Source organism: Anneissia japonica, unplaced genomic scaffold (assembly GCF_011630105.1).
Source record: "Anneissia japonica isolate Jap-2015-1 unplaced genomic scaffold, ASM1163010v1 scaffold287740_len772037_cov194, whole genome shotgun sequence".
Classification (NCBI taxonomy): Eukaryota; Metazoa; Echinodermata; class Crinoidea; order Comatulida; family Comatulidae; genus Anneissia; species Anneissia japonica.
In genome coordinates this window covers 6,463-26,106 of record NW_022736571.1, presented here as the reverse complement: position 1 = coordinate 26,106, position 19,644 = coordinate 6,463, and the positions used below count along the sequence as shown (strand labels likewise).

The following is a 19,644-nucleotide window of genomic DNA, read 5'->3' as shown; positions in this document are numbered from 1 at the left end:
TTTTTTTTTTTTTTTTTTTTTTTTTATTTTTTTTTTTTTTTTTTTTTTGTGTGTGTTGTTTTTTGATTACTTGTTCCTTTCATTGTTTCCTGTGAATTGATTTTGGTTTGTATTGTTTTTGTTGGCAGGGGTTCGTTTAAGCACATCAATTGATGACAGTTTTTTTGCCTTTCCTAGCCAGCCCTGTTCAACTTTTTCTGTTCTTTGTTGAAAGATTTAAAATAAAAAATAAATGAAAACTTTTTTGGTTCATGGTGTCGGGTATAATGACAATAGTGTGGTTGTTCATCTAGATCCTGCCCACGATAGGCTTCAAATAATATTACTATACTTTTCAGACGAATTAATGGATTATTGTATTGATAAGACCACAAATAGTATTGTTATCAATCATCATTATTTTTTATCTACTCTTTAGAGAGAACTCGGTGACAAGAATTCTGACGGTATTGATAAAGTTCGCCAGCTTCTACCTGTTCCAAAGAAATTTGTTGAAGTTATAACATGTGAACCAACAGGGTGTGTAATGGATACAAGAGGAAACAAGATCACTGGTTTTGAGATCAATAAAAAGCAGGTAAATGATAGAAACATGGTAAATTTTCATCTTGTGTTTCTGTTCTGTAGTGTGATATATGGTTCTGTAGTGTGATATATGGAGGTGGGTAAATTCATATTCATAGCTTTATTTAACTCAAATAAGAGACCGATAGGTAACAAGGGAACGGGTCCCTGTACAAAGTACATATAATGATTGTTACAAAGATGTTTCTGTTGTGTAGTTTGACATATAGATATGGGAAAATGATTGTTATAAAGATTATTCAGTTCTAATATTGAAACATTAAATAATATAAGAACATTGGTGTGCAAATTCTTTGACAGCAACATGAGTTCAAGATTGTTCATGATACTTCACAAAATAGATGTTTAATGTTCCTTAAGCCTAAAACATAAAATATAAAACTGGCGTAACTGGCTCCAAAAAACGGAATATAGGTAAATTTTTTTTTTCTGCCACAATAATTAGCAAAGGCCTTGAAATCAGGGGTGGCGCCAGTGGGAGGGAGGAATCTGGGGGCGTGCTTGGATGTCAGGGAGATCTAGCGCTTCCCCACAATTTGTTGGAGAGAAAATTATAGGCCTATATATATATATATATTTTCTACATATTACAATTAGTAACTCTATTAAATATAGTCTATAAAATTGATAAATAAACCTTTGAAACTCCTTTCATTTAATTTTCATTTCATTTGTTTGTCTCAAACATTAAAATGTACAAAAACAGAAACAGCAAAGAATAATCATAATAGCACAAAAAACACCCAAAAGTAAACTTGACAAAAGAAACACAAATGCTAACAATATATAATTCTTCAAATAGAAACATCGAAATTTGAATATTTAAAAATATGTCTATAAAACAAGCATTATTTAAAAGGAATTTAAAATATTCAGTTCATGCAATAAAATTTATCTAAAATAAATTGAGTTTTAAAATGTCAACAAATTTAAAGCACCCAAATAAACAAGTGATCAAACAATTTAATAAAAGATATAAAAATGTATGCCGTTGCACTTAACAGAATTTTAAAAAACATGATTAATTACAAAATTTTAAATGAATGAGATTGAAAATGTAAAATGTGTTGTTAAAATGATTAAAGCTCAAATTTACAATTTAAATATTAAAATTTAAAATTAATTCTAATTTAAGAGTTAGCATAATTTTTATTCAGATTGTTAAGAAAATGTTTGCAACTAGTATCAAGGAGAGAATTCAGCAGGTAATGTGTCCCATAGTCTAGAAAATGAATGAAAAATTGAATATATAAAATTTATAGTATTTGTCCTCTCAAAGGAATGAAAAAATTTAAGACTGTATGCCACACATTAATAGAAAATATGAGAAAATGTCAAGGTGATATAAACAATATAGACACTTGCAAACAAAGGAGATGGAAATCAGATCAAATCTATATGCCACACATTAATAGAAATATATGAGACAATGTCAAGGTGACAAGTCAAGGAGATCCCAAGTTTGAAAACCAAAAAATAGTGAGATTTTTTCGTGAAGCGATCGCCTCCTGTAGTGACGCGCTGTGACGCCTTACGACGTGCTGTGCAACATGAAAGTATTACACAAAATGAAGAAAACAAACAAATTTCATTAATTTGTTTACTTTTATTTAACAGTTTTACATTTGTTTACATATTGCAGTTGGCCTATATAAATTTATAAATATTATTATTTATTTAGAATTTTGCTAGTAAAGCATTCTTGGCAGCAGTCAACAAGGCTTTGCTTGGTTCATTGGCATATTAGAGGCTATGGCTGAGATTTACTACATCTCTTCAAAGAACATAGAATTCTAGGCAAAAGGCTGATTGCATTTTATAGGAGATGTGTATAAGAGACAGACCCAACACAACACACATACCCTGCAGTGCAGATAGAGCCTAGGCCTACATGTATTTCGGGATTGATATTAAAATAAACTTCATTTTTCGGAAGACTACTTAGTATCAAAACCTACTAACTATGATTCTTTTAGTATTGTTATTAAAGAACTGAAGTTTACTTGAAAGAAAGAGTATTTTTTATGCACCGATTCTACAAAGTTCCAAATCTTTGCGGCGAAAAAAACTTGGGGCATCCATTGCATGTGATTTCTAATTTTGTTAATTTGTTGAAATTTATTTACTCAACTGACAGCCATCTCATTGATTGAGGTCAGCGCGGATGAGAAAGATCGTAACATGGAGGATAAACAAGGCTCTGCCACGGATCTGGGCCTGCCTTGCGATGGAGTTGTTATTTTGATAAACAACTTAAATAACAACTCCCTGGTCTTGTTTACGACATTTTAAGGCTGAGCGAGCGACAAAGTATATTAGCTTAAGATAAGAAATTTTGTTTCATTGCTCTATGACATCGTGGAAATCACATTTTTCGTGAAATTTTCGGGATATTTTTAAAAAATCGGGAGATTATTACTAAAAATCGGGAGGGCGGGAGACAGCATAAAAAATCGGGAGAACCCGCGATTTTTCGGGAGACTTGGGATCTCTGAGGTGATATAAGCAAAATAGACACTTGCAAACAAAGGAGATGGCAATCAGATCAAAACTATTTTTAATTGAAATTAAATCATTTTTAGTTAGATTATCATCATAAGAAAAATAACAATTTTTAGATGAAAACAAGTCCTTGTAGCCCTTCTCTGTATACTCTCAAGCTTATGTATGTAGCCAGATTGATACACCATATTCAAGTAAAGACAGACAAGACTTGTGTAGAGTGACAGCTGGGTTGTTAAAAGAAATTAGACGTTTAATAAATGCATAAAAACGCAAAGATTTGGTAGAAACAGCATTGACAATGGTCCAAGCAGCCAAGGTTATGAGTAATAGTAAGTTTTCATGGTATATTTAATTAACTGAAGATTGAGTGATTCTCATCATTTTACATTTAGACGAATTAAGGCGCATACCATTGTTTTTGCTCCATTTATTAACATTGCTTTGGTCATTTTGAAGCATCGTTTCATCGTTATGTGATCTGATGGCACGGTATAAGACTGTATCGTCAGCATAAGGAAATATAAGACTTAACAATATCAGGTAAATCAAGAACAAATAAATTAAACATGATTTATCCCAAAACAGACCCTTGTGAAACTCCAGACATTAAATTTGATGAATAGGAGGAAGCACCCCGAAAATTAACTTTTTGAATACGGTTGTATAAGTATGACCACAAATAACATAATTATGAAGCTTGTTTAGAAGAATGGAGTGATTATCTGTGTCTTAAATTGTCTTATTTTTTTGCCCCCGGAACTCTTTCAAAACATTTTGAGCGACGCCTGGCCATGCCCATTTTACTCTCATCGGGAACATCGTGGCACCACCTCTGCTTGAAATTAACCCACACAAGCTTAGTTATAGGCCTAGCATAACTAATAACATTGAAGATCACCATTATTTATTATATAAGTGATGAACATTTTTTGAATAAGATGATGAGAAGGAAATATGCTAAGCTGTCTAGGGATCGACTGAACCTTAGCGAAGTCTTCACCACAGGGACTCGCACATGTATTTCTCAATTTTTTAGGCTTCTAGTCTTGATATTGATTTTTCTTTAACAAAGGTTTCGATAGAAAAAAAATCAAAAATGAAAAAAAAATGAAAAGAATGCCAAGACTTACAGCACAACATTGGGGAATGTCAGATGGATCAAGTACCTCCTGACCAAAGTATCCACTAATTAGTGTATATAAAACACAAACATAGTGACTCTAAAGATTTTTGAAGATTCAACATTTTGATTTCAAGCTGTTACTGAACACATTATGTAAGTAAGCTACATAAGAATATGTCTTGTGTTCATGATGAGATAATGGTCAAATATATAGTAAATAATGCTGATGCACTTTCTAAACCTATTACTCACAATGTTATAAATATATATCTTAAAAGTGGAATATTTCTTGAACAGTTGAAATTAACAAATACTGTCCCTGTGTATAACAAGTTCTCGTAATCTTGAAAGCTCCAATGAGGGCAGTATAATAGAGGCAGTAGATTGTGTTGGCACACAAAAAAAAAAATGTATTAATCAATCAAACAATCAATCAGCCGAGTATTCCTAGAACTCCTTCAAAAATTCACAGTAACTATGGCTCGTCATAGATGCATGAATGTAGCTTAGGTGTGAGAGGTATCTGGTTCAATTCCAGGACGAGCCCGTTATTTTTTTTTCTCTAAAAATGAAAAAAGACCTAATATTCAGCAAAAGAAAATCTATCAGTCAGCCGAGTAACCTCCTAGATCTCCTTCAAAATTACATAGTAACTATGGCCTGGGTGTGAGATATAGTACCTATGACTTGTTAGTCTAGAGGCATAAATGTAGCTGAGGGTGTGAGATATAGTACGTATGACTCATTAGTCTAGAGGCATGAATGCAGCTGAGGGTGTGAGATATAGTACCTATGACTCATTAGTCTAGAGGCATGAATGTAGCTGAGGGTGTGAGATATAGTACCTACTGTATGACTCGTTAGTCTAGAGGCATGAATGTGGCTGAGGGTGTGAGATATAGTACCTATGACTCATTAGTCTAGAGGCATAAATGTAGCTGAGGGTGTGAGATATAGTACCTATGACTCGTTAGTCTAGAGGCATGAATGTGGCTGAGGGTGTGAGATATAGTACCTATGACTCGTTAGTCTAGAGGCATGAATGTGGCTGAGGGTGTGAGATATAGTACCTATGACTCGTTAGTCTAGAGGCATGAATGTGGCTGAGGGTGTGAGATATAGTACCTATGACTCGTTAGTCTAGAGGCATGAATGTGGCTGAGGGTGTGAGATATAGTACCTATGACTCGTTAGTCTAGAGGCATGAATGTGGCTGAGGGTGTGAGATATAGTACCTATGACTCGTTAGTCTAGAGGCATGAATGTGGCTGAGGGTGTGAGATATAGTACCTATGACTCGTTAGTCTAGAGGCATGAATGTGGCTGAGGGTGTGAGATATAGTACCTATGACTCGTTAGTCTAGAGGCATGAATGTGGCTGAGGGTGTGAGATATAGTACCTATGACTCGTTAGTCTAGAGGCATGAATGTGGCTGAGGGTGTGAGATATAGTACCTATGACTCGTTAGTCTAGAGGCATGAATGTGGCTGAGGGTGTGAGATATAGTACCTATGACTCGTTAGTCTAGAGGCATGAATGTGGCTGAGGGTGTGAGATATAGTACCTATGACTCGTTAGTCTAGAGGCATGTGGGCACTACTTTAGTAAGTTGGGCACCAGTTAAGTGTGTTCTGTAGTAATCAATTAATATTAGCTAACTCTGACACTAATTTGTTATATAAATTGATAATAATTGATTATAGATAACTTGTGCACTACTTTAGTAAGTTGGGCACCAGTTAAGTGTGTTCTGTAGTAATCAATTAATATTAGCTAACTCTGACACTAATTTGTTATATAAATTGATAATAATTGGTTATAAATAACGTGGGCACTACTTTAGTAAGTTGGGCACCAGTTAAGTGTGTTCAGTAGTAATCAATTAATATTAACTAACTCTGACACTAATTTGCTATTTAAATATTGAATCCCAACACGATGGCGTGTATTTCAATACTTGGAGTATGTATTATACTTTCTTATCTGAGATTAATCAGTGGACCTTTCGGTTTTTGTTATGTTTAATGTACAAAAGTATTGTTGCTGCATAATTTAACTACGGTATTGCAATATTGTGGGGCAGATCAAGCCAAAATCAAAACAATAAACTACAAGTGCTGCAAATCAGGGCAGCTAAAATAATTACAAAAGTAAGAAAATATGACTCAAGTACACAAGCCCTGCAAAACTTATACTCTACTGGAATAAACTTGAAGACCAGTTGTATTAAAATGAGGCTATTACTTTGTATAAGATATTCCATAATCAAGCACCACCATACTTAAACACATTATTTACCCCTAAAGGCCAACTCAGACAGCGTTGGCCGACGCAGCCCGACCCGATTTATCATTGGGGACAGCCGTAAGCCGTCGTGAGAAATATTAAACACGTTTAATATTCTACTACGCGACTGCCCCCGACGCACACCATCGCGTCTGCGTTCAACTCACACAGACCCGACGTGACAACAAATCGCGTCGGGCTGCGTCGGCCGACGCTGTCTGAGTTGGCCTTAAGGAAGAAAAATACCATACAAGATCTAATGATGTCTTGTGTTTGGAAAAACCCAAAGCGGAGTACAAAAGCGAAGTTTTCCGTATCGTGGTGCCAAATTATGGAATAGTCTTGAAAGTGCAGTTCAAAATGCAACAAATGTTTATTCATTTAAACAGGTGTAAGTTTTTGAATTTGTTTATGTTTACTTTTATAAAATTTGTTTAGTTAATGGTGTTAATCTTTTTAGTATTTCATCAATATCACAGCCTTGTAGAAAAACACCTTCGGGTGATACAAGCTTTTCCGTGTTTAAACAAAGCCTTTATTATTATTATTATTGTTATTATTATTATTATTATTATTATTATTAGTGGTGTACCGCAAGCATTAATTATATATTATTATTATTATTATGTAGGTATGTCAGATCTAGTTCAAGTTTGAATATCTTCAAAAGAAAACCAAAAATCCTTTACTTTTGTGATTATAAGCGTGACATAAATAGATGCTTCCTTAATAATTCTATAATTTGTGATCTTGTATAATTTCTTAAGATGGTTCTGTGTTATATTCCATGTCTTGTTATTTCCTTATTTTAATTTTATCAAAATAATTTTTTTGACTTTGACATTCTATAGTTGTTTAGTGAAACATTTTGATAATTTAGGGGTCTGTAGCGTAAGTGCTGGAGCCGACGGTAATTTCATACGGGGTGGGTGCCCTTCTAAAACCTGTCACCTCCTGTGGCATCCTTTTTCCTCAACATTGTAATTTTTATTCAAGGTACTGTGTTTTCATTACTTTCATTCTTATGTTATGATTTATTTATTTATTTGCTCATTTTCAAGAATAATAATTTTTTTTGTATAGAACATTTTTTTTAGAATATAAGACCAAAAAAATAAATTGTTTGTTTGCCTTTCTTTAAAAAAAAAAAGATAAATAGGGGCAGGTAAATAAAAAAAATTTTATTTATGTTTTTTTTTAAATATACATCAGATGGAATAAAAATAACCCACAGAGGCCTAGAATGGCAATATCTTACATCAGACAACAACTTTAGACTAATTTGTAGGGCATCTGGCCAAAAATAAAGATAAATTCACTCACATTTTTTTTTTATTTGTAAAAAAAAAAAGCTACAAAAAAACTTTTTTAAAGTTTTTGGAGGAGGGAAACAAACAATTTTATGTTGCTTAATGCATAGAAAGGTTCATGAATAGCATGTAGACTATGAAGACAAAGCAAAAGGAAAAATTTAAGAGAGGAGTTTGTTTATGGCATGTCTGAATGCCTAAGGCAAGAAGGGGAAAGAAAGAAGACTTCATCTATGCATAAACATTTATAATTTTTTAGAAGTGTAACAGAAAATAATTAAAAACAGAGCAATCATAATGATAATATTATAATCACGTCTTATTTTATTTTTACATCATATATTATGGTCAAATTAAAATGAGGAAATTAAGGTATGTCAAGCACTTGAGTGAATATCTTATTTATATCAGTAAACAATGTAAAAGGTACAATAAATAAGAGTGGCAATAGCTCAGATGGCTAAACTGGTGGTACAGTAGCCACTGTGCACGCTGAATCATGGAGATCTTTAGGTTCCTGGTTCAATTCCCATCGCTGCTCTCCTTGTGTTTCAGCTGGAGGGCTGAAATGCAGGTTACGATAGCGTACACCATATTTCAGATGAGATGTTTAAGCCATTGGTTCTGTGTGCATTATGGCCCATGTGCGTGTTAAAAAATGCAGTCCACTTTTCGGAAAAGAGTAGTATTTTAGTAGCAGAAGAACCCCACTGGGAAACAAGTCTTCGAACTTAGTGGGTTATCCTTTGTGTTGATCAATAAATAGTGAATTTAGTCGTTAAATTTAAACAAACAATTTTTATTTTGCTTTTACGTGATTGGTAATATTTGGATATATTTGTTTTTCTCACCAGCTCTTCAACATATCATGTGAACAATATAAAAAGGATTTACCTTTCTGGTAATAGAGCAACTGATCCATACAGCATCTCAAACTGCTGCAGAATACTTCTGCTAAGATCATTACAGAAACAAAGATATTTGAATTCATCACTCCAAAAAAAAGAAAAAAAAAAGAAAAGCCCCAAAAAAGCTTCATTAGCTGGCTGTTTCTTTCAGGAGCATCTTGCTTATTAGTTTTAAAACCTGGAAAGGTGAAGGTTTAGGGTATCCCATGCAGGTGTGGCAGCAGGATTTGCCTGACGGGGTCCAATGTCCACTTTCCCACATAATACCTGACATTCAAAAATTGTTGGGTTTTTTTTCAGGGTTTGCAAGTTTCAACAAAACAAAAAGTCAATCCATGGGACATGCTGGAGGCCAACAAAAACCCAGCTCCACTCTCTTGGCCCTGGTTTGGTGCTGTCCGCATGGAACGCAAACCACTGAAGTACATGGAGCAGTACCGATTGAACCTCTACCATGACCATGACCACACCAAACCTGATGCATATTACTTGCAACCGCCACAGCTACCTGCTGATGAGGAACCACCACCAGCACCGTCGCAGGAGGTTGAGAAGCCACCCGCTGATGCAGAGGTTACACAAGCAGACACTAAAACCGCCACTGAGTCAAGCAAGAAGAAACGGCAGACAAAGCGGAGAAAGGTCACTACAAATGCTCATAATAGAGATGTGAGTTTTGTGTATTTTTTGTATTCAGTCATCACAATGATCATGATGATGTGATATCACAAAACATGGAGAGAGTCACAAAATTGTGTATCTTGTTTGTTGCTTACATGCTGAATTTCAAATTGATTATTTCTTAAAATTGATATATTTTAGTTTCCTGTTAATCAGCATATGCCTTTCCAAGAGAGACCACCATTCATGCCGACATATTACACCCAGCAAAATGCACCGTTCTACCCCCAGCAGCAACAACTACCTCCTGGTGAGTACATATGTAGTAATTATATTTATCATTTAAACAATCATGTACAGTAGTAACATGTTATTGTAAATGAAAATCACATAATAGCTTTAAAGATACACATTGTGTTGAGCTAGAAACTGTGATGCATGCAGTGGCAAATCCAAGAATTTGAAATAGAAGGGGTACAGGCAGGAACTTGCACACTTGAATGGTCTACACCACTTTTGTCCCACCATAAGTAGTAAGAAAATTTAGGATTATGGCACCTTTCGATGGCCAGAAATGGCACTGTCATATTTAATTTTGAATATAGGTTTGTGTGTTTTCTCTATTTTTTATTTGTAGTTTTGAAAAATTTAGCAGGCTGGTTATTGGTCTGAAGCTGGTTTGTCTGTTGATCCTGTGTGTCTTCCTTTCAGTGCTGGGCCCCCTCGAATCCGCCAATGGATTGTCTGTTGATCCTGTGTGTCCTTTCCTTGAGTTATGTACAGGGGCGTATCCAGGGGGAGCCGTGGGAGCTGCGGCTCCCCCCCCCCCTCGGTGCACAGTGTTAAAAATTTAAAGCTTGTTCTTGAGCCAATACAAATTCTTTCCTGGGATCACTCAAAACGAATACTTCTAAAACGTAAATATGCATCAGTATATAAGTTATACATTGGCCTAATAGAACACATATGCCTAAACATGATTTTTAAAAATCTTAAATCCATAAATCTCAGGCCAGTTCTTTTAAGATACTGTATAGAAATGCGATACTTTATGGTTCAGTTTCGTTTTTATCATTTTGCAAGTTTCTTTAAAGTTTTGTTTAATAATACTACTACTAATAGTAATAATAATAACAACAATGATGATGATGATGATGATGATGATGACGATAGTAATGACGATAGTAATAATTGATAATAATATTAATAGCAATGAAAAGTGAAGAAAATTGTCCTAAATGCGAAAAAAAGTTGTGATTTGTTGATTATAATTATTATAGTACTGTATAGTTAAAACTTAGTAAGCTATAGTTAGGCCTAAGTTGTCCTGGATATTAAGTAGATCCCTGATTATGAGAAATTTGTTGGCGTTTCAGTCAGTATATAATGGTAATGTGATGATGATAAATTTTACTATATAAAAGTGTCATATCCAACCATCTACAGGTAGTATTTCCTTAAATTTTTGCACGCACCCCCTACTGTCAAATCCTGCATCCCCCAGCTAAGTACATTTTGCTAATCACACCGCTCACCTCACACTTTGGGCGATCTACAATGCCGGTCTTGAAAGATGAAAGGTTTGAGGTACTATTTCCTCAAATTTTCAAACCTCAGCCCCAAACATGGTGGGGCTGAGGTGGTTGTGAAACCATGTTTTTGAAGTAGGCCTATGTAAAGTACATACTCAAAGACAATGTTTTTAAGCTTTGTTTTCTATGGTATATCACACACACATTAATGAGATCTCTATGGTTATCAAAAATCCCTAATAAAAGATAATGACAATTTTTTTTTTGGCTCTTCAGTTTGACTAATATTGATGTGATGATGATGAATTTTACAAAAAGTGTCATTTCTGGCCATCTAGAGGTACTATTTTTCTCACCTCACTAATTTTCTCACCTCAGCTTTAACCATGGTGGGTCTGAGGTGGGTGTCGGCTCACAAAATGTCCTCCCCCTCCACCTTTCAAAAAAGATCTGTGCCCTTCCCTGGGTATGACATTAAACTCCATCGAGTCGGCTTCTGATATGTGACTGCTGAGGCGAGGGTCCATACATTTGTTTTTTCGTGATTATGACTATTCTGGATAAAGAATGTTTTGAGCAGAGGTGGATTCAAGGCCCATCCCCCCCTCCCCTCTCTTCATTTTTTTAAGGAAAAAAAAAGGTAAAATATATTCAAATTTAAGTGTGAGAGTGTAATTTCCGGCCATCTAGAGATGCCCTAATCATAACTTTTCTCACCTCAGCCCCACCTTGGTTGGGGTGGTTCCTCGGTCTGTCAAAATCCCTCCTGGTTCACCTCTCTTTCGAATTCCTGGATCTGCCACTGTTAATTATATAATTATTCTTGCGCTTATTTATAATGCATCTGTTGCAATTTTTACTCAAAATGGACCTAAGAACGTTCAGAGTGCGCTACTTCGCAGAGGGATTTGCCCCCTTGACCCCGTCAGGGTCCTACGTAATTCACATAACAGCTCCCCCCCCCCCCCCCTTTCAAAATCCTGGGTACATCCCTGGTTATGTATCCATTGAGTCTTTGTGGATGAACTGTACACAGTCCAGTACTGATTGCTTCTCATTTGTATTTTGAAATTTTTTGTTTCTTTTATGAGAGGGATCTTGACAAAATTAGTCTTCTTTATGCCAGGTCAATTAGATACATTTAAGAAAATACATATGAAAAATTGGGTTTCAATGTTCCTGATAAGTTAAACATGTTTATTTCACAGTAGCAAATGTTTTGAGTTGATTTACATAATACTTAAAGGTTCATTTTGTAAAATTTGTCAGTTGTTTATAAAAGTTATTTTCAACAATATGTTTTCAGACATCTGAATTGGAAAATGATCTTACTCCGGTTGTACACAACATAAGAACCTGACTCAAAGCTTATATAGTCATCTATCTAAATATATCAAAAACTTGTTTTAATTTATGGTACAAGACTCAATTTGTCATGACAGCTCACGTATATGTTCGTGTCATCAAAATACCATTTATGTGCTATAACGACTTCAGTTCTATTACAATTAACTTTTACTTTGACCTAGGAGGGCCTGGCCGTGGTGACCGTGCAGTAAATGTAGGACCTGGTAATTCAAAAGCAGTGTTGAATAGTATGCTTCGGGCTAGACAGCCCAATAACCAACCCAGTCAACAAGTACAGGTAAAGCAAGACTTTTAGTACACCTTTTTTTGTGAACCTGCTGCTCATATGATAATGGTAATTTAAATTAAAATGTAAACGAACTCTATATTGTGAATATTTATCTTGGTAAACTTTATATAAATTAGTGAGTTGTAAAAAATACATTCAAGCTTTGCACACACTCTGTATTCAAGTTCCTGTACTGAGTAATCTCAAATTCTCTGAATTTCCCTTACAGATGCAACTCTTTCAACGTCGTCAACGGCAGATGGTACGGCAACAGCTGCAGCAACATGCCATTCGCAACCCTGATGCCATGTTCCAATACAAGAACCAAGATACTAATATACACCATGTAAACCAAACTCAGGGGGTAAGACATTAGTTAATCAGTCAGCTGATAAACCAATCGATCAATTGTGATTGACTTGTAAAATACATGATGCTCTGCACATTTTTCCACCCCTTTCTTACCTTCCGCCTATCTACAACAATAATACCAATTCAATTTTAACAATTAATCAAGGCCACTTTGATTAAAGTCTGATTATTGCCAAATTTAGCACAGATCTATAATTTAGACTGAACTAGAAAGAGGCTAGCTTGACTGCCTAGTGACTTCTGATACCATTGTAAACTGACCATGAAAACATTTCACGAACACCAACAGTGGTCGTATTGATCCTCAAAAATATTGACAAAATCAAATACATTACAATACGCACAATTTAATAATGAGGTTTGATTACAATAATAATAGTACAAATAAATAATGCTATGTTATACAGTACAAATAAATAATGCTATGTTATAATACAGTACAAATATATAATGCTATGTTATAATACAGTACAAATATATAATGCTATGTTATAATACAGTACAAATATATAATGCTATGTTATAATACAGTACAAATATATAATGCTATGTTATAATACAGTACAAATAAATAATGCTATGTTATAATACAGTACAAGATGACATAAGCCTATTTAAAAGTTTTGTGTTTGAGAGAAAAGAACTACTGTATTGTTGATATATTACTGTAAATTAAGCATATATTTTAATAGTTTAAAATATTTTGTAGAGTTGGTAGACATTAAATTGTAGATGACATTTATGATATTCAAAATGATGCTGAACTATTGTGATGACTTTTTAGTGTCTTTGATCTTTTTTGGGCAATCTAACATTCCTGTGCAATTTGACATTTAGATGACAGGCTATAATTATAACAACCAGATGATGCAGCACCAAACAATGCCAGACCCTAACCAAGCTGCAAACTTCACTCAAGGCTATGGGATGTCGGGACAGACAGGCCTGATGCAGACCATGAGAACACAGCCCCAGCAACCAGCAGCATATATGAACCCTCAACGTACAATGCAGCCAGCAAACAGGTATTTAAAATTTCTTTCTTTTTTTTATAATTTGCCTGAGAGCATGCTTTGTAAAAAGTACACTTTCATTGTTTGCACGTTTGATCGATGACAATAAAATAATCTTGATTCTTCATAGGTTCTTCTAAAACTTTTTTAAAACATTTACTCACAGAATGCAAGACCATATGCATCGGTCAGTTATGCACCAAGGGATGGGAACTATGCAGCAGCAACAGCCGCAGACTACACGACAGAACCCTGGTTACATGGCTATGCAGACGGATAGACAGAGGCAGCAGCTTTTGCACCAACAACAACAGAAGTTCCTTAGGCAGGGTAACATGTCGCAGGCCAATGACCAGCAACAGACTGCAGCCCTTGTACGCCATCTCCAGAGCCAGATGCCAAGAGAAATGGGCCAGCAACCGGGGCATAATCCTTATCCATACTGATGCTTATTTTATTCACAAAGTCAACGACAAATCCAGGATATGAAAAAACATGCTTTGTACAGGAAGGCTGGATTAAAGTTTACTGATTTGTTTTGGCAGTACCAGGGAGGATGGAGCCATGTTCCTTTCTCGTGTCTACATTTACAAGAGTTTACATGCAAAGGGTTAAACAAGTTCATTCTCACATGTTTTGTGGTTAATTGATCATTTAGCCTTCTCATATACCAGTGGTTCTCAACCTGTTTGCATTCGCGGACCCCTCGGGACATGTCAAAAATTCTCACGTACGACCATGTCTAAGTTTTATTCATTGTCGATAATCTAACAATAAGATTATAGATAGAAGATGATTTGCCACATACTGTAAGTACAATATTATACAGTGGAAGATCATGGAATTCGGAATAGAAACCACCTTAGCCCCACCATGGTTGACATTTCTATGTCTTATGGCACTCCTAGAATGCAGGAAATGGCACTGTCAGACTCATAATTTTGTAATATTTAGGGCAATTCATGGTTAATATTCCACCGATAAGTTGATAGATAGAAGATTCTCTACAAAAGTTTTAATTAAATTTAAATAGTGGTGGATCCTAGAATTCTAAATAGAATGGGGGGTCAGGAAGTCACAGATAGTGGCTTGATACCACCTCATTCCCATCATAGTTGGGGCTGAGGCAGGATTTTTTTTATGTCTGGCACTGCTAGATTGCCGGAAATGGCACTGTCATTTGAATGCAATTTTCTTTTTCTTTTTTCATTTTTTGCGGACCCCCAACTTTTTTTTGCAGTCCCCCAACTATTTTACAGTGGAAGCTACAGTAGGTTCGAAAGGACTATCGTATATACCATTAGGATCAATGGCTTAAGTCTTTTCTGAAACATGGTGGGTGCACATTTGTAGTTTCTTTGAATGAAAGCAACATCATTATCAACACAATCTATTAATGTTCTACTCCAGTAGAATTACGTTTTTGTAACCTAGTCTTGATCATGCAATAACACATTTTGTCAGTTATTATGTGTTGTCGTTCAACAAGATGTGTATAAGAGACAGGGGTAACATGTCGCAGGCCAATGACCAGCAACAGACTGCAGCCCTTGTACGCCATCTCCAGAGCCAGATGCCAAGAGAAATGGGCCAGCAACCGGGGCATAATCCTTATCCATACTGATGCTTATTTTATTCACAAAGTCACTAATCATAAATTTTCTTCCTGTCTCTTATACACATCTAGATGTGCGTTTAATGGAATTATATAATATGGTATTAGCTATTATTTGAAAATTAGAATACAAATGTTGTTTCCTTGAAACCAGTGGTGGCTTCAATAATTTGCCCACAAGGTGTCCGACAGGGCGTCAAAACCAAGGGGAGAATAGAAACCTCTGGTAGGGTTTGCAGGCAGAGGTTTAATTGCCTGGAATGGCCCAAATTTTGCTATTAGATTACAGTATTAGTGATTTCTAATCAAAATAGCATTATTTGGATAGACAACTTACATTTTTGTGTCCGATGATCTCGTCAAGTACTGTCCGACAGGGCAATGAGCTCACCACCACTGCTTGACAGATGTAAAAATAATAATTCTTTGCATATACCATTAAAATTGACTGCTAAGGTAAAGATACTGAAGATTCCTATTCGTATGTTATTTTTTTAATCTGTCTAATGTGGAAGTTGTCATTTTAATGTTTTAATTGTTGAGCTTTGCCATAGACAGTCTGTCTGCTTAGAAGAAATTGTATAATAAACATAGTATATCCACAACATAGTGTTTTTTTTCTTAGACCAATAAATTAATTTAATTCCTTAAATATGGGTGTGATGATGTCATCATGCCCATCATAGTTGGGGCTGAGGCAGATTTTTTTTTTTTTTTATGTCTGGCACTGCTAGATTGCCAGAAATGGCACTTTCATTTGAATGCAATTTTCTTTTTCTTTTTTCATTTTTTGCGGACTCCCAACTTTTTTTTCGCTTGCCCTCTGTGGTTCAAATTAGACTTCCATCTTGGAATTCAACACACATTAATAGAAGCTCACTTATTATTTTTATATTTTGCCCAATGCCATTTTTCTGGCGTTTGTAAAAACAGTGGATCTAGAGCAGGACACATGGTCACATTTGCTATTTTTTAAATCTTTCAAAACTGAATTTTCTTGGAAAATAGAAGCTACAATCGTGGGCCTTTCAGCTAAGCCTCTTCCCTTTTTATTGTTGCAAAAACAAACAGATGCGTTTGTGGGACAACATGTGTGTTTGTGAGACAACATGTGTGTTTGTGAGACAACATGTGTGTTTGTGAGACAACATGTGTGTTTGTGAGACAAACAGATGCGTTTGTGAGACAACATGTGTGTTTGTGAGACAACATGTGTGTGAGACAAACAGATGCATTTGTGGGACAATATGTGTGTTTGTGAGACAACATGTGTGTTTGTGAGACAACATTTGTGTTTGTGAGACAACATGTGTGTTTGTGAGACAAACAGATGCGTTTGTGGGATAGCATGTGTGTTTGTGAGACAACATGTGTTTTTGTGAGACATGTGCGTATTCCTAGCACTGTTCTGATTTGACAGCTGTAAACTTTAAAGGACACTAAAAAAGTTTATATCTTACTCAGCGGTGGCACCAGAAATTTGCCGACTATGTGTCTGACATGTCCGAAGAAGCGGTCTGAGCCAAGGGCAAGGGGAGTTTTTATGGCTTAGTTGGCAAATTGGCAGTCAAAATAACATTATTTGCATAGGAAATTTGTTTTTATAATTATTTTTGACACAGAAAGGTCCACTGATTAATCTCAGATAAGACAGTATAATACATACTCCAAGTATCGAAATGCACGCCATCGTGTTGGAATTCAATATTTCGACATTAATTATGACATTAATTCCTGATGATGACACATAATTAATGTTGAATATTTAATCCCGACACAATGGTGTGCATATCGATACTTGGAGTATGTATTATACTATCTTATTTTTGACACATTGTTTAAAAAAAAAGAAAATAAATAATATATAAAAAAAGAAAAACAAAATAACAGTGAAAAAGAAAAAAAATATATATATATATATAGGCCTATATAGGCACTATGAATAATTGAGGAGCACTTCTTTAAATTAAGATCTCTCTCATAGTCATACCTGGCAATGTTATGTCCACTGATGCCATGGCCTCAGGGACGGCTCCCTCCCTATCTTTGTACACATTGTACACAGAGTTTAATTTGTTAAGCTCTTGTTCTTGTTAGCCAGTACAAATTCTTTCCTGGGATCACTCAAAATGAATACTTTTAAAATATGTAAACATACATCCGCACACGTTATACATATGCCTAATAGGCCTACAATAGTTATAACACATAGACCTAAGCTTGATTTTTTTTACACAAATTACAATACAAATTGAACATGGTATGTTATAAATCATTTTGCTGTCCTACGCTATGTGATATTTATAGTCAACTCCGAAGACGGCATGTCACTTTTTTTGCAATAAAACATTAAAGCAAAACTGGGAGTTTGGAGTTGATTGAAATGCTCTACAATTTCTAATTGACTCCTCCTACTATAGGTTTGTAACCCGTACTGTGATAGAAACCCACCATAGCCGTCTATCAATAAAAGTCACCGGCTAACCTGATAGTCACCCAGTGGAATATTCGTGTTAAATTAATCAATTTTTCACTATACACAATAATGCAAACATTAATATGTTTGGGTTTATAACAGCTACAGCTCAGGGGTTGGATTTATCAAAAATCATCTTAAATTCGTCTTAAATCCATAAATCCCAGGCCATGTCTTTTAAGATATTGATATTGTATAGTTCAGGTTTTTTTTTTTAATCGTTTTGCAAGCTTTTATAAAGTTTTGTTAAATAATACCACTACTACTACTAGTAGAAGCAGTAGTAGTAGCAGTAAGAGTAGCAGTAGTAGTAATAATAATAATAATGACGATGGTGATCATGATAATAGATAATACTAATAATATAATAATAATAATAATAATTATAATAATAATGACGACGGTGATAATAATAATAATGACGATGGTGATAATGATATTATAGATAAGATAATAATGCTAATAATATTAAAAAGTGAAGAAAATCGTGCTAAAGGTGGAAAAGGCTATAGCTAGGCCTAAGTTGTCCTGAATATTGAGTAGATCCCTGATAAAAGATCATGAGAAATTTGTTGGCGCTACATTTTGACTATATAATGGTGATGTGATGATGATGAATTTTACTATATAAAAGTGTCATTTACGGCCATCAAATTTTTCGCACCTCAGCCCCAACCATGGTGGGGCTGAGGTGATTGTGAAATCACGGCTTTGAAGTATGTAAATTACGTACTAAAAGACAGTGTTTATAAACTTTATTTCCTATTGTACATCACACATAATGGTTGCCGAAAATCCCTGATAAAAGATCATGAGAAATTTGTTGGCGCTTTATCTTGACTATATATTGAATGGTGATGTGATGATGATGAATTTTAAGCTACATAAAGTTTCATTTCTGGCCATCTAGAGGTACTAATTCCTCAAATTTTCGCACCTCAGCCCCAACCTCACTAAATATCCCCTACACCTTTCAAAATAGATCTTCACCCTTCCCTGAGCACCTGACTCAGAGTATGGCTTGGTGACTGCTAGCGAGGGTGCATAAATATGTTTTCAGGATGTGATCGGTTTTTCATGATTATGACTTCAGTATTTTGGATAAAGAATGTTTTGAGCAGTGGCGGATTCAAGGACACCCACCCCCATCCCCTCACTGCTTTTTTTAAATGCAAAAAACAAAGGAAATTATATTCAAATTTGAGTCTGAGAGTGTAATTTCCGGCCATCTAGAGGTGCCCTAATCATAAATTTTCTTCCCTCAACCCCAACCATGGTGGGGCTGAGGTGGGTAGTTCCTCATTCTGTGAAATCTCTCCCTGGCTCATGTCTTTCAAATTTCTGGATCTACCACTGTTCAGTTATTGTAATTATTGTTAGCCTTACTAATATTTATGATGTGTCTTGCAATTTTTCACTTTATCTTCTCAAATCAGTCCTAAAAACGTTCAGAGTTCGATTCCCCATAGACCCCAGCCGTAGGGAAGGGAATGCCCCACCCCCGGTCGGTACTAGGTACCTCGCATAACGACTCCCACCCTATCAAAATCATGGCTACCTCCCTGACTGATGCAAATCGGCCATATGTTTTCTATTAGAGAAAAAGGATAGGAAGACAAGTAAGTTTGTGCACATTGTTTTATTTTATATATATATATATA

At 35.2% G+C, this 19,644-nt stretch overlaps 1 protein-coding gene across 1 annotated transcript in view; it reads left to right on the top strand.

Moving 5' to 3' along the window:
* The window catches only part of LOC117116809 (mediator of RNA polymerase II transcription subunit 12-like protein), a gene marked incomplete in the record, with an annotated part of 32,145 nt that extends 16,772 nt beyond the window's left edge, over positions 1-15,373 (top strand). Inside the window, 7 exon segments of the mRNA XM_033260902.1 lie at positions 419-577; positions 9,019-9,387; positions 9,541-9,649; positions 12,401-12,516; positions 12,737-12,871; positions 13,717-13,904; positions 14,059-15,373. Of these exon segments, the coding sequence (XP_033116793.1) occupies positions 419-577; positions 9,019-9,387; positions 9,541-9,649; positions 12,401-12,516; positions 12,737-12,871; positions 13,717-13,904; positions 14,059-14,338 (1,356 nt within the window).
* Between the last annotated feature and the right edge of the window lie 4,271 nt (positions 15,374-19,644).